The following is a 21,613-nucleotide window of genomic DNA, read 5'->3' as shown; positions in this document are numbered from 1 at the left end:
CGATCCCGCATTAATGCAAGTACTGTAGGATAATTAGATTGCACTAGTTCAGAGAAAAGCTGTTCGCATTTAAATGAAAAAAATTAATTAGTAAGCAATAATAACTTTGTAAATAAAATTGTAACTGATAAGTTTCTTTTTTTTCAGTATTGTATACGCAATGTAATCATGTTATATCTTTTGCTACAAAAAATCTAATACTTCTTTTTAAATAAAATATTTAATATATCGAAATATATAGAAATATATAGAAATTTTTTTTCGCTAATTAATATATGTACGTAATTCAATAAGAATTGAAATGGAATTTCTAGTTAAAGAAATAATTCAGGAATCCTAACGATCGAACATATTCAGTGTGTCTCCAGCACTCTCATTCTAAAAAAAAAGTAAAATCAAATCAAATAAAATAGACGAGAACGCATTAGAGTCTGCATGCTGCAAATATCGATCGCGTTCATTGCGACCGCATTGTCGACACGCTTCTCTTTCCTTTTTGTTCTATTCTTTCTCTGCTTTTGCCTTTGGCTGCTGTCTCACCCTCATCGTGCCTCGTATTCTTTATTCGTATCGTACGCATTACACCCGAATGATCCAACGGTCCGTACAATCGTTCTCCCCGATGTGCACGTGGTTTCCACGTCAAAGAAAGCTATTTGTTAATGAGACGTAATTATCCCGCTCACAATGGCAGACGACAGCACGCCACTGTGAAATCAGTTGGGGGTGTGCGGAACAAGTGATGAGCAAGGGTAGGTTTGTCGGAACCGCGTTTATTCTGAAGAAAAACATGGGGGCTCCACCCCTATGTCATCATTTGATAGCTATAAGCGATCATCGATTGTAAGCGAACTAAATTTCAAAAATTCGGCTGCAATAATTCGCTATGAAACAGTAAAAATATATCAAACATCTTTAAATAATTAGAAGAACAAATTTTTTATTAAATTATTTTTATTAATAAGATATAGTTATTTAAATTTACTAGTAAGTTGTATAAATATTGTATTATGTCTCTTATAAATTTTTCGCATTGTTAGATTTATATATAAATAGATATTAGTAAAAATTAAAAACTTTATTAAACAAGTTATTAAAAACGTTCTCATTTCGTTCCAGCGAGAGAGCTAGAAAAGTTGTGAAGTAAAAATATACTGCATACTAATTACTTCTTATCTCATCATATTACGTAACTTATATTATGAAAATAAATTTTGAAAATGTTAAGTAAAATTTTCTAGTAAATATAATATCATGCTATATGTTACGGATTTTGCCAGTTACTTTTAAGATTTTCCAGTCACTTTATTTTTCGTCGTGAATATAAAAAAAAGTTCACTAAAATTACTGAGCCATCGCATCAACAAAAAGTTCCGACTTAATACCGTCTTTTTACATTGATTCTACGATATGTCTTAAATGATCAAACAAGGGCTAAAAAGCGAAGATAACGTTGGAAGCCAGTCAAAGACGCAAGAAGACGAGTGAAAAAACAGGCTCAGATGTCTCTTGGTCGATTACACTAACTGTCGTATTCCTTTTCCGAAATCTTGGACTATCTCAAACCGGATGAATTCAACTTCGCGATAATTACGACAAGCAAAAGCGATCGTATTACATTTCATCTGCAATCAACGTTACGTAAGAAATATTTCATCGTATATATAATATGTACTGTTACACAATATTAAAACTTCGAAGAAATCGAAATAAACGTTGTTATATTAGCTTAGATTATAGAAATATGGTGAATCGATAATCAGCGAATGATTAAACGAACCGTTCGGAAAGCGTCGCGACATGTCCTTTAATAAGCGAGCGCTGCTGGGTTGGTTTGGGGCGCAGGTGATCATCGACCGATAATGGTATTAATACATCATCGCCCCCTGTGTTATGCCTCGCCACCCCCTGATTGCACAGCGCTTGCTATATGCGTTTTCTCACCCAAAACCGGAGCGACAAATATGAAATACGTGTAAGCAAGCATTTACTGCTATAAAACATTAAAATAATAATATTTAATATAATTATTGATGAGAAGTCAATTAAAAAAAAATAATCTACCGCGTAAACCTAAACGCAAAAATTCAATTTCATAATTGTAATTTTTTGTTTTTTATATTAATGTATAATATACTCTAACGCAAATAAATTTAGATGTATTAAATATACAGTAATAAATAATAACATTTTAAATCAATTCGGTAGGATTCTTCTCAGGAACACTTTATTCAAAGTATGTACAATAGCCTTTTGCAATAAATAAAAAGAAAAAAATTAATAATGCTTTATAAATTCAGATTTATATACTGGTAGTCTCTAGAACGGTTTTTTAAGATTATGAAGCCGTACATTGCGGTTGTTGCGGTACAGGAAGAATATCGCGTTTGTCGTCCGAGAGAACGAAGATCCATAATAGGTCGGCAAAACCTGTCCCCGTTTTCCACCGAGATCCGGTATATCGTGGTAAGAACCAAGATTCCGTGACCACTTCCTCGATCTTATTCCTTCTATACTATTACCACTGCCACTCTTGTCTTTCTATTAGCATCAATGAGATGTGACAGCGGTGATATGTTTGCGCACCGCGGACATTATATCTATACCGCGAATCGACAACGCTTGCGATTATGCGTGTCCATGCGAGTTGTTAAACTGTCACTTTACAGCCACACACGAAGTGAAACTGCAGCTATATCTTCCAACTATTGGAATATTGATTTGTATTAATATTTTCAAAATATATTAATTTTATTTTTGAAAAAAATGTTCAATATATATGTATGATTATAGATAATTATTGCATATAAAAAATAATCTTTTCTTTACGCAATATAAATATTCTAATTCAAATATAATTATTGGACACATAAAGAAAGAGTCTGAATGTAGATTTTCTTCTTTTTATATCCATATTTTGCTAATTTGCATAAATTAATAATCGATATCAATAAGGAAACAAAGCATATAAAAATAAATTAATTCCTTTTTTTCTATCAGTGTAGTAAAAATATAATATTTTTATTAAGAATCTTCTTATCTTGTGTCAAAAGAAAAAATAATCGTTACAGAAATTACGTAAGTTGTTAACTTAAGATTTCATTTAATATTTATCATTAATAAGCCACAAGCATAAGTTAATCCATAGATCCATAAATAAGTCTGATAACTGCAATTTTTACACATGGGTGCTATTAAATTGTTATTTGCTAATACTACTTCGCTTTTAAATCTGAGGCAAGCGGAAAATTCACGACAAAATTGACATTTCCTGGAACTCGATTTGCTTTAAAAATTTATTCTGTTTCTACTCTAATTTTCGACGTTAACTTTGTAGTCTTGTCGCGGATTACCTCGTATCTCGTTATAAAATTTTTACGGACGTAATAATGTATGACCGAAAAGTACATGTATGTAGAAAGAATAACGCGTTATGAATTGCTTCTTTCACGTTATAAAGTATGTATCAAGATTTGTAGAGTGCAGTGTAGAATGTAAAATAGACTAATTTACGCGAATCTTTACACGAGACTTTCTCAGTCTCTTTTGTGAGATACATTAAAAGTCATAGTAGCGTTTTCGTATTAAATTACAACTAACTATTGTACTTTATGTTAAACTCGTGTGCAAAAATGGTAAATGTACCAATTCAAATAAGCGATTTATGCAAAATTAACACAAGCTTCAAGATTTCAGAACAAAAACTCGTAAACTCACCATGCAAAATGCATAGCGATCATTTAAGGTCGACGAAGAAGGCCACTGTGACGGACACTAATTAATTATCGAAGACGAGTTAATTTCATTAGAGAGAGTCCTCCTACTGAGTGTAATTGTTCTTGAATGATCTTCTGTCCTTACGCGTTCAATCTCTTAGACGTCATCCATTAACGTAATTCAAGTCTGAATGAACAGTAGAAGTATTAAAAGACCCACTAAACGTTCACCCAATAAATGAGACGATTTCAATGAAATTATCCGAGGAACTCGGAATTAGGATAATTATTTCACTTTATAAAAACATAAAAAATTAGAAATTTTTAACATTTTATTATCGCTGATTTTTTAAGTACTACATACTGTACAGAAAATTGTAACGTACTCTCTAAATTTCTCTTGGAGTGAAAGCTCATTTCAAAAAAGTAAAAAGTGCTGCCACTATTATAAAAGTGAAAATATTTGCAAGAAGTAAAAAATTTCATATTGAAATGAAATTCACCTCAAAAAAGAAGTGAGATTTCTTTCCTTTGGAATGAATCTCGCTCCAAAAAAAAAAGAGTAAAAATCTATCATTCTTATTCAAGAGTGTAAATATTTTCCTTTTTTTTCAATAGTGACAGTATTAACTCTTTTGGAATGAGATTTCACTCAAAAGATTTAGAGAGTACATAAATAAAAATTGCATAAATTTGAAATTAATCGTATTATAGAATAAGAAAAAAATTTAATGAAAATGTATATAAATATAAAAAATAGTTTATAAAAATGGTCCTAACAATTTTCAATTATTCTACAGTGACTTTAAGAAACTTGATTTAATAGTCAGTTCTTAAACTTCATAATGCTTCAACTTCATAATTAAATTGTCAAGAATAGTTGTCATTAACATGAGAAGCAAAAGAGATATTAAATCGTCAAAGAATACTTTGTTTAAGAGGTACAACAATAACCTTATTGTCTCACAAATAGATATAGCGGTATAGATACATGATATCTTTTTTTTTAAGATGCGATATAAGATATGTCCAAGTATTATTTGATAGTATTCAGAAACACCCTTCGAATAACAGAACAAAAGTTTGATTTGAGTTTCAATATATTATATAAAAAATACGTGACTATTTTTAAAATTCTACTGACTATTTTTAAAAATCCATAAAATTAACAAATAAAAGTTAAATTTTTCGACGGAAAAACTTAATCGCGATCGCGCAAATATTTATAGAAATAATTTTAATTATAAAAAAATTGTTTTAATAAATGTAAATTTATTCTCGCTTCTATTCAATCGAAATGATGAATTTCCAACTCCATCAAATGCTTCAATCAATCAAAAGTTAAATTATTGTATGCAATTACTTGTTCCAGTGATGCTGAGAAAAAATTTATAAATTTTTAATTTTTATTAAATTATATACAGTATTTAATGTTTAATTAATTAAATTAAAAACTACATAAATAACAATAAATAAGAGTCAAATACTGTTTGATTCTTATTTTGTTCTTTATTTATTATTATTTATTTTGTATATGAAGAGTCCTTCTATTTGTTAAATTAAAAGCTACGTTTTATTATAAAATATACTTTAATTAAATATATTTCTTGTCAAGAGTTTAATAAAAAATTCAATAAACATTAAATACATTTTTTATAATTTTATACAAATTATTTGATTTTTTTATAGGTACTTTTTATATGTAATATTTTATACAAATTATATCTATATTAAAAATATATCGTTTAAGTAATTACAACTCAATATTTTATATGAAGGAGAAACAGGAATAATCTAAAAATGTTAAAGATAATTTAATCGTGACTTTATCACATATCTGCACTCTCTATCAATTTTAACGAAACGGAAAGTGCTAAATTAACCTACAGCTATATACAAGGCGAAAGTTAAATGTGATAAAGCAATCGAAACTTCATCCACTATCATCAATCCGTGGATGATTCTATTATATGCATCGAACCATATCCGTCGAAATTTGCCTCCGGCGACCTCGATTGTCATTGCTATTCCAAACATATTTCATATTCCGACGAATTATACAACTTTGCAACCGCAGAATACGAATTAAACAAGCGAGGCATTTATTATCAAACATTTCTCCTTCTTTTATAACAGTATAACGTAATAAAAAAACTAATTTTCTCTTTGCATAAATTTCCAAAGAAAAAGTTTTCTATAATTTTGAAATATTCTTATATAAGCCATATCTCACGCTAAACAAGTCAACGTGAATATAAAAGATAAATGGCTACTCAAAATTATTATAAAGTTTGAACATATCTACATTTCCATTAATTTTTTTCTTTCAAATCAGATTATTTTCTGTTTGCACTTTTTTTCGATTATTCATCATCGCCGCTATCATTTATAAAAACAATGTAATAAATTCAAATCTATGGATTCATAAGCCTAAATAATTGTACGAATCAGTTATCACTCTGCGGAAAGGAAGATAAAAATTAAATAGTTAAAAATACAAGATGTCGAAAAGTTTGACGGTGAACATTATAGATCAATGAACAGTTCCATTACGCGGTGAAGCATGCCGAAGTTTGGCTTCGAAGCGATCAGTGATTGCGTGGGCGATCGTTGATTACTCTCGTCGCGCTCTCCTGGTGCAATCGGTTGCGAAACTTTAATTAAGGTCTGCACCGTGACCGAAACGACAGGACGATAACGCGAGAGCTCTTTATATCGGCGTATGTGGGCGAATGGTTTTATAGGATTCGAGCTTCGAGAAGAAGTTGTCAGTAGAGAAATAACGTGCGAAAAAATGATGTGACCTTAAAAAAATATTCCCCTTTCTGTCATTATAAAATATTATGACAACAGTTTTATGCCACACCTAAACTTGAAATGCAGAGATAATAATTGGATATGCAGCGAAATATAAATTAAGTAAAATTATGATAAACCTATTAAATATTAAAAACGGCGTTAAATAAAAAGAATTAAGTGATCAAATTATTACTTAACTAAAAAATTAAGTAATAAAATTATCAATAACCGATATTAATTTTAATAAATAAATATCTTAATTTTTAACTAGAATAATTAAAAATCAATAATATTATGTATCAATATCTTAAAAAGACATATAGTTATATTATTTGTGTTATTTCATAATAAGTATGTAAAAAAATAAGCAAAAATTTAATGAATAACGCCTGATATGTTTATAACGTTTTTACAAGAAGTTGTGATAACATAATTTATGTAATTAGAAATTCTCTTCGTAAGTTTCTAGCTCAAATGAAACTGAGGCGAAGAAATGAAGGATTCAACCACTAATTAAAAGTTACACTTTAAAAGTTTAGTATTGAAGAGTTCCATCAGCACGTTCGTCTTATTTTACTATTACGGAGCGTTACTGTGGAGACGTGAACTTTAGTGTATTATTAGAGTACCTCCCCCCCAATCAAGGTAAACCTTCCGAAAGTTCTTATGCGAGACGTCGGGAACATTCCCGTTGAAACGTTTCTCTAACAATTTCTTAAGAAATTGTATAATACGCCAGTAGTAGCTTTCCCGACAGTAGTTACCATAGAACTTTTATTTGTTATATTAACCACTATAGATGTAACTGATATAACAAGACCATATTTTTATTAACTCGTAAATTGACAGACTCGTATCACTTGTTACGTAAAGTCAACGATGGCGTGGTTTAATTACTGATAGCAAAAGTACAATCCGACATGATACACTGATTTAATAATCGACCACCAGGATCTTACTAAGCTTGCAAGTGTAAATTTCAATGAAAACTAGAATTCGGACGTGCCGTTCTCTTTTCTCGTTCGTAATTTGCAATCGTAATAAACATGGATATCACGAGAGCAAAAATTACGGATTATAAATGATAGATCACAAATTGCTGCGTGTCTCACGCAATCGCGACGACCTTGTTGAGTTTTAAATAAAGATTTATGTTCAACGAAAACGACGTAGTAAAAATACAATAAGCAAGATACGCGTAAAGTTATACAAGGATAAATTAATAATTTCTTTAATTGCAAAAATGTTAATATATTTTTTTCTTTTTTTTTTTAAATTGAAAATCATGGAATTGCATCACTTGAAAATAGAAAGCGTCTTTGTAATAAAAAGCAACGATATTTTTAATCAAATTTTGGTTTAATCGTTACAGTTCACATTCAGACGGATGCAAATAGCTTACTTCGTATAATTAGTTGAGCGAAGTGTCAACGAGGTTAACTTAAGCAAGAATTTCAATTCTGTCGAAATGCAAAATAGCCATGTAATTCTGCAACTGTAATTGCACAATATTATTCTCATGCTATGTTTAGAAAATGCTGCGTGTTGCGGAAACGGAATGAGCAGACATAACATTGTTAAACGAGAAATCGTGAGTTATTCCATATTCCAATATTACATTCCGATTTATAACCCACATCAATATATACATATATCGTATATTGAGGTATAAAATCATTCTAATTTTTCTATTGCAAACACGAAAAGCTCACGCGAATTTGTTGCAATCGGCAAGGGATTTCTGAGCTTGAGAGAAAATCAAGTAATTCTTGTATTGAACAGCGCGAATTCCAATAATATAAACTCGAGATTAATAAATCTAGCATGCAATATGCTCGACTACATACATGCGCGTATCTATGGCAATAAAGGTAATATCGGCATTTCAAACAAGTACGTAGTCTTCTCAAATCCTTCAATTCCCCGCGGCGAAGAAACACGATGCTTTCTTTCCCTCAATACATTGAGAATAAATTTTCTAATATAAAATTTAATCTTTCTTTTATGTCAGCGCGTCGAACGTACAAATCTAATGATATTTCACAAAATGAACGCGAAATATTGAAAGTGTCACTCGTTCAATTTAACACTTCAGATGTGCGATTTGAATTTAAAATAAACTCAGCAAAGGGAAAAAATTTTAGAAAAATCTTTCTTCGATGTCTGTAGTATGAAGATTTTCAATAATTGTCAAAAATAGCAATATAAAATATTGAAAGTATGAATAAGAATGCATACAATTTATGATATTGAATCATAAATTTAGAACAGATATAAAAAATTACATCAAAAATGGAAATTTTTAAAAATAACTCTTAAAACGCTTAAAATAGTTTTGATAATAAATAATGCATCTTTCTTATATAAATCTATTTTCTATAAAAAAATTTTTAATATGTTTACAATATAATAAAAATATCAAATTTATAATATTTATGTAAAATGTATCCATAAATATATGTAAAGCTCATTTAATCAATGTTATAGTATTAATGTCTAATAAATATTAATTTGTAATGAAATCTCTTTATTTTATCGAATTGTAATCTTCTGCTTTGTTCACATAATTTTTGCAATCATGCATAATGTTCAAAGGAATCTGAGAACGACGAAGCACATAAGCTGTGAAATATTCCTCGCAATCTTGCCACAAGACCGCGAGGAATATTCATAGGAGTCTACCTGAGCATGAATATTTGTGAAATATGAGCCCGGTAACTTTAATCGAAGTTGAAACACAATTTTAAATTTAAATTTTCATCGCGAGCAATAAGGTTTACGGGTAATTATACTACGGTGGCGTCTTTGAAGTATCAGTAAAGTAAATCTTTATCCAAAGAGTTAATTTAATAACATGTCAAACTCAAATAAGAAGGCCCATCATGATAACATTGAATCACCATATTTATCGCCGAAGTTTGATTTAATCTCGCATTCAAATTAGATTTGCTCGTACAACTTGTTCAAAACGTTCGATAAACTAAAGACGCAATAAAGTCATCGCAAGCTGTTATTCATGCACGTTTAAACTTCACGCTCGGCTCCGCTTAGAATACCAAGATCTCAATATATGATTGGTCTATCGGCAATAAATTCAACTAAAACTACCTTCAGAAATATAAATAGAAATTATGCTTGAAATGCTCGCGGAATAAATAAAATTGAATGGCGACTATGTAAATGAGCAGCTTAATGGCTTACTACTTTAGCTGGCACATGCAAAAGGAAGGGGACATAAACAAGAAAAAAACTTGGTAGAATTTCCGTCCGGTGGTTTCATTTCGACCGATAAGCTAAGTACGAGTGATACTTGAAAGTGATACAAAATCGTTCATTCGGGAACTATGAAGGCTCTCAGAGCGATGCACAGCGTTAACTTAATGAGTGTGATATCTACCAAGCTGAATGGCGGGACGGGTTCTCTTGACTGTGTGAATCACACAGACTCGAGTAAATACTCGGCAAATAGTTGCCGATCGTTCCCAATTTTCTCGTTCATCCTATCTAGAATCCTATCGGTTGCCTCGCTCGGAGCTATTCTCTTTGGATGCATAAGCAAACACGCGTGGTCCGAGCAAACAAATACACAAATTCATACGCGAATGTTAGAAACTTTGTACGAATTTGTTAATGTACGTTGACAAACAACTAGTAAATCCCCAATTTTTAATTCTTTAAAAAATATTTACTAATTAGATTACGGATTTTACTAATTATATTTTAAAATATGATATTTTATTGAGCTCTCTAGCAATAAAATTGAAAGGACATTTATATGTTATATCCACATGAATCATTTAAATGTGTAATGAAAACAATAAAATTGATTTGAAATTTTTATAATATTTGAATATTATCTGTGACAAATTATCTTTATTGTATTTCACTAATTTAAAACGTGATCAAAATTGATTTGATAACCCCTTTTAACGTTTATGAAAAAAGAATTAACGTTGCATTATATGTCACTCATATTTCATTACAAGCGTTTATTCATTGTAATAATGAGCCAAACGGTAATAATTTAATCTTATTTTTGTACCTGTGTAATTAGAACTAATTGAATTATTATATTATTATTATTATTATGCTGTAATATAAATGTATATATAACATATAGACTATACATATACATATATGTGTGTGTGTATATAATAGATTAAGTACACATATAAGTATACTGCTAGACATCGTAATGAACATTAAAAATAATAATTACTTAAGTATTATTTTACTAATAATCCTGACAAGAAATAACATTAGAGAAGTTAAAAACCTTTTGCCTTCCGGACGATGAACATATAATATAAGCACTTTAACACATTCGCACATTAATCCACAGTGACACATATACATATCCACACATTTAACACTCGCAACAAAACAACTATACACGTTTTCCAACTCAAGTTGTTTTGCATGTTGCACATCTGTGTTACAAAATATAAACACAATTATTCTAACAATTAGAGTTCAGAAATGTTTGTGAATTAAATGTGTCCCGTGCGATATGCGCAAAGTCGTTTAACTGAAAAGGAGAAGCTTTCCACAGGAATTCCGAACGTCTTTCAATTTTCACCTGACGGAGTTCACGACCTCGGTGGCAGCCTCTCCGAAGACAGTGCAATTACTATTGAATCGTCTGCCGCAGCATCTTTTCGCGAGCACAGGGACACGTGTGTACACATCCGCGCCAGCGAGAACTTGAGAACTCGAGAACACTTTACTCCGACGACCGCGCTCGAATTCGACCACCATCAAGTTCCCTCGGCTCTTTCCGATCCATATACTCTTTCGTGACACTCGGACGTATCTATTGGCACTCAAGCACTTCGAAAGTAGTCCCTTAGTCTAGTCTCTTCTCTTTTCCGCTCGACTCGGGCGCGACTCATTTCACTGATCCCAGAGCTACGCTTCAACCTTTGATGACATTAAGAGCAAGGGCATCGAAAAGGCACCATAAAGCTCCCTCCACTGATTCCGCACGGTGATAGTCCTCGTGCCAGAGACGTACGATCACGCGTGAGGGAATATTATAATTTAGTGTCAGTCATCGCTATAAAGTTCCCTCTTGAGTTACGTCATCTCGTGTCGTTTTCCCATGAGACGAAGAATGCGTATACATGTGATAAAAGTAACTATGTTACTTGTGTTATGCAGCACACGTATATATTATTATTAAATATATACTATATACATATATGTCACAGTTAAATACAATAAATAAATTAAGTGCTACCAATTAAATATAACTCTTGTACATTTGTTCATCTTCCGTATTTGGTCAAAATTAGAGACGATCCGTAGCGAACTTTATACAGTTTTAATGAAATAAGCAAAATGTTACAAAATCAATAATAAATTTTTAATATCTTCATTTTCCTTGTCAGAAAGTAAACGCAATATTTATTTTCTCAAAATAAAAAATTATAATCCGAAGAAACAACTCGATATCTCGTTTCTGTTTCTGTAAAATTATATCTATTTTCATAATGAATCATATTTTTATAATGTATCAAAAATACATGAAGAAAAAAGACATTTTAGTTGTGTCAGTTAGAAAAATAAGCACCAATGAGATCTCTCTCTTAGCTTCAATAGTAGCCATATGTTTGCTTTTGAGGTACAAACAATCAGCTCATTTTTATCTTGAAACCATCAGCTTCTTGAGTATCCAGTAATCACAAATTCTAGATATTGAATTCGTAGCGTTGGGATTCAAAAAATATAGCACATCATCACAGAGGTAGCAGAAATTCTCTTCTATCCATCTATCTAGTTATCAACTAGATCTCAAGATATTCCTTTCGTCATCCTCCGTGCGCAGGTCCATCTTCCTTGCTTCCGATATCATCATCGCGAAGACAGCTGGTCATTCCGGACGAACGTAATAAAGAATCACGGTATCCCGCAGAAGATCAAAGACACGTGGCGCTCACAAGAAACATTTCGTATCTCATATGGGGCCGTCCTCGCCCTCTTCTTCCCGCGATCTTTTTCAACGATCGGATTTTCTCTCGACTTTGCTTTCATCTCGCGCGCGAAGACCAAAGCAATCGCGGTTGTGTCTTCGAATTCCACGTCTTTGACACGTAGTGACGACAGCGTGAGAGCAAACGTTTCGAACTATCGCGCGACGCGAGATCAACCCCTGAGAAGGGGTTGCAGGACGGGGGATCGATCGTACGAATCGACACGAGGATACCGGCGGGCGATCTATCGCGCGAGAACGCAAGGCATGAGTGCGGAACGTTGTGGTGTGTACGCGGCACTGTCGTCTGTACCCTCAACTCTGTAGGTACTCCGCATCCGCACTCCGTTGCCGTGGCGGTCGGTTGTGTCGTGTGCCACTGTGTGAGACTTCGTGCACGTGCACCCACACAACCACGTGACACGTGGGCGTGTTGCGGCACGAGGGGGAACAGGCTGGGGAACTGGTAGGTACGGAGTCTGGGGAGAAGGATCGGAACGGGCATGTAGAGAGCGCGGAAGTAAGATAGAAGCAGAGGGATAGCGTCAAAGAGGAGACAGAGAGACAAAGACAGAAGGACGAGTAAAGGGGCGGGAGGGTGCGGAGGTTGTGCGAGGAGAAGAGATAGGCGGCATGTATACGTTTACGTGAGATAGAGAGAAACTGCGAGAGAGAATGTTATGTACTGGGCGACAGGAAACAAGAGCGAGCGATGAGAATGAGGATGCGGCATGGAAGACAGAAGGAGGTGGAAGGGGGGAAAGTGGTGAGCAGGGATGAAAGCAGGAATGGGCTAGATTATAGAAAAGGCGACCCCGACAAGTGGAATATCAGGCAATTTCGCGGATGCAAAGGAGGACGTTCCATCGTTGCCTTGAAATGTAGATTAACGATAACAATTAGATAGATTGGATATTGATTAACGTAAATTAGCTGTCTCCATCTCTTACTCCGTATAAATTGTGCATGTTCAAGGCGTTTGAACGAAAGACGATTCATTTATATCAATTCGATTTGATTTCTAACAAATAGGTGACCTAGTTTACTACGTAAGCTCGGAAGTTAGAACACTGCACTGTTGTTTCGAAGATGACTTAAGGAGCAGATATACTCAAGTAATAATGCAAATTACCTATTGTTGTTGCATCTTTACATCTTTACAAGCAAAAAATCTATGTAGAGTATATATCCGTATACTCTAAAGATTTACACAAATTAAATATATTATAATAATCAACAAATATACGAGAGAAAAATAGAAATGTTTCATATAATCAAAATAATATAATAATCCATTGTTCATGTGTTAATACTATAATTAGTATCGCGCACATAATCGCCGCGACAAAATCTACAATGTAAAATATGCACACATATGGCGCATTTGCGTCATTTTATGTTCTAGAACAGGGCTCGGCAAAATAATAAATTTGTGTGTGTGTTGTGTGTGTGTTGTGTATATCTGTGACGTTTAAATTTCAGTAGAAAATTGATTGTAGTCAACTGTATATACGATCTGTACATACAATACATACATATAAAGAACAACAAAGCGAGTTACAGAAACCAGAATGAGAGTAACGCCTACGTCGTAACCAACACATAAATCTGTATTCAAAGGTATAATACTAATCTCATAAATGCTGCTTTTGAGAACTATACTGTCATGTACGGAAATAACGTTATTTATATGTAAACAATAATAATAGGAATAATATATAAACACACATGTATGTAACAAAACAGTGTAAAATAATATTAATATAATTGTCAGTAACACATGAAGTTATGTTTACAATACTAGATAACTAGTAGTAAAGTAATTTAAAAATGTAATATCTTTCAATTTTTAACAAAAATATTTCTTGAAAAAGAAAAATATTCTTAACACAAAGAGATATTATATATATAAAATAATAGATATTACACATAAACTTGTAAATAAAACAATATAATTACAGCACGATTATTAAGCTGGTTTTTTTTCTTTCCATAATTATAAGAAAATAATACAAACGTATTATCATCATATATTGCTATTCATGCAATATAATATCCAATCTCTTCCTCCTAATAATTTCAACAACACTTTGTTTGCGTGCTTGTTTCTGCTTCTCTATGTTCCTAATTGCATCTTCTAACAATTTCGTAATGCATATAATACAGATATATGAGAATATATCGCCTTTTGTTATGAATTAATATTAATTAACGTTTTATTTAATTATCAGAGAAATAAAGAACGTATTAAAAACATATTATTAAATCATTTATTTAAATTAGATATATATATTTTAAATAGTTTTTTAATTGTTAATTTTTCCATTATCTTTTTTAATACAATTCAATATAAGACTGATTTAAATCAATAAACACAAAAATAAAGCATTTTCAATTAAAAAAAAATTTTTTAATACATATACACGACGAATTAAAATAAACATAATTAATTATTCAAAATACTCATATGTTCCACAATACATTATAAATATGAAAATACAGTTTATGCTAGAAAAACAAAATTAATGATAGAGGATGTAGACAAGAAGAGTCCTTTCTTCAACATTATGCAGTAATAAGGATTATGTTCCATAACTGAGAATTAACATCAAACCCTTGTCTTCCTCTTTACACATATTTTGCTTTGCCCTCCATCTACTTTACATAATAGCAGTAACTCTTCCGTACTACAATTTTATCATGAGAAAATATATGAGAGGACATATCTACATATATTCTTAATAAAATATTCAAATATTCTAATATACTAAAACAAAAAAGATAAAAATTATGAACCAAAAAGTACGCATATATATTAGAAAATTAGGACAACAGATGATATATTAGAATTAGACATAACAACTTCGGCGAACATTTCTATTAAAGGAATTGAGGCGCAAGCAGAAATCGTAAAGAAAACGATGTAGATACGAAGAGTCCGCGCGTAAATACGAATAAGCAGTGGTACGGAAAACGAGAGACAAAATAAATCGACCCTGAAGCGATGGCGCCTCGTGTACATAAGTCGACTACAAAATCGAAGAAAAAAGAGCGAATTCCTCCTGGCCATTCTCTCTGTCGTCCTTTCACGGTCTCTACCTTGGCCAGATATCTGCCTGATCCGCATAGATTTCCCTCGACTCCTATCAGATCACCCACCACAATTTTTCATGGCAGATGCTTTTTCGCATACGCGGATCTTACACGGTGGTCTACGTTGTGGTCCGTAGACGACCGATCGAATTACATAATCACATCAATCGATGGGAAATCAGGAGATCAGTGAAGCGTTGCATGATAGTTATGTAACGATATCCTCTTCCTCTTCCTTTCCTCTTTTTCCCTACTCTTCTTGTTGCTCTTCTTTTGTATATATACATATATGTGTGTTCTTTTATATACATACGTATAACTCGTAAGCAGACCAATTTTATATTTAAACTTTGAAATTTAAGAACTTCTTAATTGCTAAATAATTCCGCAGAGTTAACTTTACAAAAATAAAATAAACGATAAATATTTAAAATAGAAAAAAGGAGATCTGCTCTATGCTTTTTATGCAACACGTAAATAAATTGATCATATATTCAAATTTTGAAATTAAAAACTTCAAGTTCTTCAAGGTCTAATCCACAGAATTAACTTTATAGAATAAAATCAATTTAATTTTCTTTCGAGATATTAATTTTTTTCAATTATTGTATAGAAAAATAACATCCTTTACATATTGTGTAAAGAAAAAGGAGACTATCCTTTTTAACGTTTGATTACGCTCGAGTATTACAAGCATCAAGTCATAGTTAGGCACATCTTTTTTTTTTGAAGAAACATACGAAGAAAGACCAGCGCAAACGCAAGAGCTTGACGTAAGAAAGTTTTGCGACTGACCTTTAATTAAACAAATCAATACTCTTATATGCGATGGATATAAGTAGTAATACTCGAAATAGCTCACAGCAACAGTCTTATCGAAATAGCGCGCATATGGAAGGCCTGTTTCGAAGGAGGCGATAGATTCGTTGCTGTTCAATTAGAGTGTTATCGGAACAAGTGTTCATGCATGCCTCAATTAAAATGGATCAGTCAAACCTTAATAAGAGGTGAGTATAAATATGAGACACTTATATAAAAATAAAAATGCTTACATAAAAAAAGCTGAAATGTATCCCAATTATATGAAATACATTATACAAAGCATTATAACTTTTTCAGAATTAACTCAAACAAAAATCGAAATTTTCCTCGCTTCTTCTGTTTCTTTCTGGCAGATTAATTAAAAGACAAAAGTAAGATTACAGAAACAGCAACATTCTGAAAAGTAAATAATCGAAATTGCTAAATAATCATAATAATTTCGAGACCATAGAAATTTTAATGTTAAAATACAGAGTGCTTCTGCAACGATTTTCGTCTTGCCGCATCTCTCGCCGCCTTTTGCAGGCTTATGTATGCGTAATTGCAATTAGGAAGACCGCAACAAAAATGCAAATACACAGCGTAATAACAAGCGTAGATGCAAGTGTAGGATATAGTTTTCGCGAAAGCAGAATCAGTGAAGTGCTCTTCGTTGTACCTGACCCTTACTAAAAGGACAACGTCAGCGAGAGCAAAACTAGCGGCAAAAAAGTCCTCGGAGGTCGGAAAAGATTCCCCGGAATAATGACTTTGCTTCGCAGAGATTTTTTTTCGTACTGACTTCTATCTGATACTTTTTACAACATTGTCGGTTTTTTCTTTCTCTCTTTTCGTTTTCTCGTGAAACTTTGGATTATTATCGGTCATTGCACCTCTTTCAGATCGTAAATCTGAGAAAAAAAACTTTCTGACAAATACCTCAAAGAAATATTTGCTTAAATTTATCTTGCACAACATAATTTACTACACATCTTTATTTTTTTTATTTTTCTAGCTAGAAAATCATGATCGTTAAAGTCTTTAAATTTAAAATTCAAAAGATTTTTTGTTACGATTAATCTTCATGTGATGTCAAAATAAAGTGTAATGAAGCTTAAAGAGTTAATTCAATAATTCTCACGTGTTATTATATGCGCATTATAACAAGTGGAATTGTGTAACATACTGTGAAACGAAAGTAGTATATGAATAGTATACGTAAAATGCATTACGAGATAACCAGGAATATGTTAACCATGAAAAGTTTCGGTGCTCAGTCATTTACGAACTCTTGAAAGCAAAAGTTTCGGGGTTAAATTTATCCTCACAGTTATATTTCCCACTTCATTGTGTCTCGGCCGAAATTTTCACTGTTCAAGTTTAATGTGTGCATTTAATCAGAATTAGAATGTTTTATTGTTTTTAAATTAAAAATTAATATTATTCTCCTTTTTAGATATATGTATAGCAATTACAGTTTTGATTATGATGCTTGAAGAAAGATTTTTGATTCTCTATTCCGAATTCATTTGTATTCATAGAAAATAATCCGAAGCTTAAAAGCTCCAATGAATATAAGAAAAGACATTTAAATATAGAATCTGCAATCGTGATATTTATATCAATTTTCCCGAATGTAACTAGTTTAAGATTTCCTCGCGAATTGCCCGAAAAGAATAGGGTGCTTTCCATTTAGTGACATAAGCCGATATAAAGATCTATTTTCCTTGAAATTCCAGTGGATAACTAAGATAAAACAGACATTCGTGTGAATTTATATCACCAAATGGAAAGCACTCAAGAGATCTGTTTTTATAGCTGAACTAATATACACTTTAATATACACTTAATATACTTTTGGAACTTAATAGTTCTGTTTTTTTCCTGCATTTATTGTTAGACAATATTGAAACTCTCTTTCTCACTTTCGTCAAATATCAAATATGTACTTATCTCATTTAAATTCTAAAAGTACACTAGTTCAACCACAAAAAAACAGACGAAAGTGAAATAGATACATGTTTAATATTTGGCGAAAGCTAGAGAGAAAATTCTAGTACAAAGTCGATCAGGAATAAAAAACAGACCTACTATAGTCGCTGAAGAAGAAATTCAAAATCACATATTGAATGATTTGTCTGGCGTGTTGCGGAAAAAAATTACGTTCGAAAAAATGTGCTGAAATGTCAGTATTGATCTCAGACAAGGTCGACTTTACCGCGTAATTCGCGAAATACTTCGACGCCTCGGGTAATCTCGACAGCAGACTATACGTAAATCAGAACGCGCAAAGTTAGGTAACGTGGAATTTACTCGGAATAAAATCACGGTCGGAAATTTATCGTCAACGCGGAAAAGTTTGCGACGGCGTCGCCGTGGTTCGTTTCGTACGCCCACGTTGCGTCATGTCGCATCACGTCGAGCGAAAATATCGCTTCACGACGATTCGACGAGACGGGGATCACGAGGAACACGACCGCAACGTGTCCGTTTCCGTCGGGAACAAGTCTCGGATGCGAGCGTGGCGTAGTACAATGGCCAGTCGGTGGGTCGTAAGGCTCCCCGAAAACTTCGTAATATGCGACGCCGTGATGTACTGCGGATGTAACTCGAAACGCTGGCCGCGTCGTAAAAGATGAGCGACATTTACGAGGCTGCCGCGGATTCGACGCAATGGTAACTCTAAACGATCTAGAGATCTCCCCGATGCTCCGGGAAGATCCGGAGCTGGACCATGAACGCTCTCTGGAGTAGCGTGGTCACGAGGCAAAGTGAACTCGCTTGTATCTGCGACCTCGCCTTGCGAGTCTTACAGATCGAGGTGGAAACGTTAATCTTACGACGAACGGATGGACAACGTAACGATCGCCGCTAGAACGTCCTGCGAATTTGTACACTCGTGATCGATTTGTTACACGGGAATGGACGCGTGCAGCATTTAACGTGAATTTAAAGGATAATGATGTTTTCGACACTTCGAAAGTGCGGCGCGTCACGCAAACGATCGAATGAACGTTGCAGCATTAATATAATACTTACAGTTCGAAAGAATGACTACAATTTTTTAAAGCTCTGTGTGTGGATGTGTATGTGGCTACAGTTGTTTATATTAATATATTAATATATAAACTTTGCACTCTCTCTTTCCGAAATATAGTAGCTTGAAAATAATATATAAAATTCACTCTCTCCCAATTCTAATAATGATAAATGAATAAATGATTTAATCATGTTATCCTCAATTAAAAAGATACGATAGATGTATATAATACATATATTAATATTTATATTTTAAAATTTATATTTTAAACAAACATACAAAAGTTGTGTTTACAATATTCTGTTTGTATATTCTTATTCTCTTTGTATATTCTTATTGAATAACACATTTTTATAGTTTATTTATTTTTCATTTATTATTACTTTTATTGTAATCAACTTTTTGTATCGTAATGTAATTTTACATAAATCATTTTCAATAAAGTACTTGTATTAAAAAATTGAAATTTTTATCTATAATATAATACATTTTTTTCCATACATTTTTATTAAAGCCTAGAGAAATAAAGAATATTATTTTTTATTAAAATAATTCTTTTGATCCAAATGATAAATCGTCGCTGAATTTTATTACTTTAAAATGCCATCTAGAATAATCTGCAGTTTTTAAATAATTTTTTTATTATTCTGAAATGTCGATCGTATCTTCTTAATATGATTGCTATTATCAAATATTCCCTCGTTTGAGTTTCCTGTTTTCTCAAAAAAGATTTTATAAAGATCCATTATAGAATATCAATGCGTTGTATAACTTAAGTAAACACAATTATACGTAAGACGTGATGGAAATATTGCCGAGATCGTGGATTTTCAATGAGAAACAAAATAACTGTAAGCGATTTAGATTCCGCTAGAGCAATCCACGAGGGAGAGACTGTTACCAAAACGATAAGTTACGAAGTTGCCATTATCCAAAGTAAATATATGTTATACTGTAACAATAACAGCCACGAACTATGAGGATTCGGAAGACCATTTGAACAAATATTACCCACGTTTACGCAGCATCGATATTCTATTTTCCGAAGCTATCTCCGCTAATATTGCAACATTAACTTAATTTATATTAATTTTTTTACAAGAAATGAAATATATTGCAAATATAAAATTATAAATTAAATATTTTGTTATTTAGATAATTATAAATAATTTATTTAGACTGAGTTTTGTATACGTATTTATTTGATTACAAGCAACAATTTTGAAAAGTTTGCCATTGTATTCAACATCATTTTAAGTTTAATTTAACCTGCGAAAAATCATTAGAATAATTCTCCTTATTCTGCCTCTCTGTATGTATATTATGTATAAACATTAGTATTTATCTCTTTCAATGCAATAATAAATATTACATTCTAAGAATAATATATGCAATTTGCAATCATATAATTGAATATAAAAACGTTAATTGATTGAATGTGTCTAACTGCGCGATATTCAGGAACTTTTTGCAAGGAAAATCAATATTCTTTTTTAAAGAATTAAATGTATGATGAAATATGTGCGCGCATATAATTTATCCGATATTTTTATCGTTTTCAGAACAGTGAAGTAGCCGATAAAAGGTAAATGCAAATTTAATCTGAGAAAAATGCGCTAATCGGAACAAAGTATGCTATATTAAAATTTAATTTATACACTGAATCTCTTTATAAGCTTCTCTCTCAATTCATATTTTAGATGCACCATAGAAGAATGCCCGCTCGGCAAGAGAATTGTAAAGTGAATTCCCCAAGATAATGACAAACCTTTCTTATTATGTTATGTGACATAATTTGTGATTAAACGAAAACATTCTTTAAAAACAAGCAATTTTATTCAATTATATTCTTAAAAAAATATCATAATTGTTCAAAATTGTACAAAATATCATAATTGTACTTTCAATTTTATTAATTAAATAGTACTATTTTTGTAAATTTTTATCTTAATATGTTTGTTTCTTATTTTTAATGCGAGAAATATCCTTTCATTGAATATTAGATCAATGAAATTCAAATAGTTTATAAACATATTGACAAAAATATTTCGAATAATACCATTCGTATTATTATAATGTTCAATTACATATGGCAATATAAGCCACGATATTTCGAACAAATTAATAAAGCTGTATATAACTATAGGTTTACTTACATTACGTAGAGCAGATAATCAATATTGTTTGACTCAC

The 21,613-nt window shown here is 31.9% G+C and overlaps 2 protein-coding genes across 2 annotated transcripts in view; both read right to left on the bottom strand.

The window, feature by feature from the left end:
- Positions 1 to 21,613, bottom strand: part of LOC105154354 (dystrophin, isoforms A/C/F/G/H) — a 462,027-nt gene that overhangs the window by 167,274 nt on the left and 273,140 nt on the right. The gene's annotated exons all lie outside the window — the stretch shown is intronic.
- The window catches only part of LOC147910432 (uncharacterized), a 97,644-nt gene that overhangs the window by 8,566 nt on the left and 67,465 nt on the right, over positions 1 to 21,613 (bottom strand). Inside the window, exon 2 of the mRNA XM_087403316.1 lies at positions 1 to 21,613. This exon is cut by the window's left edge and continues 8,566 nt beyond it. Within this exon, the coding sequence (XP_087259442.1) occupies positions 21,578 to 21,613 (36 nt within the window). The 3' untranslated portion in view covers positions 1 to 21,577.

The sequence above is a fragment of the Acromyrmex echinatior genome, chromosome 2 (genome assembly GCF_024713525.1).
Source record: "Acromyrmex echinatior isolate Ae372 chromosome 2, ASM2471352v2, whole genome shotgun sequence".
Lineage (NCBI taxonomy): Eukaryota > Metazoa > Arthropoda > Insecta > Hymenoptera > Formicidae > Acromyrmex > Acromyrmex echinatior.
Note: the sequence above shows the minus strand (reverse complement) of the source record. Positions and strands in the feature narration are given on the sequence as shown.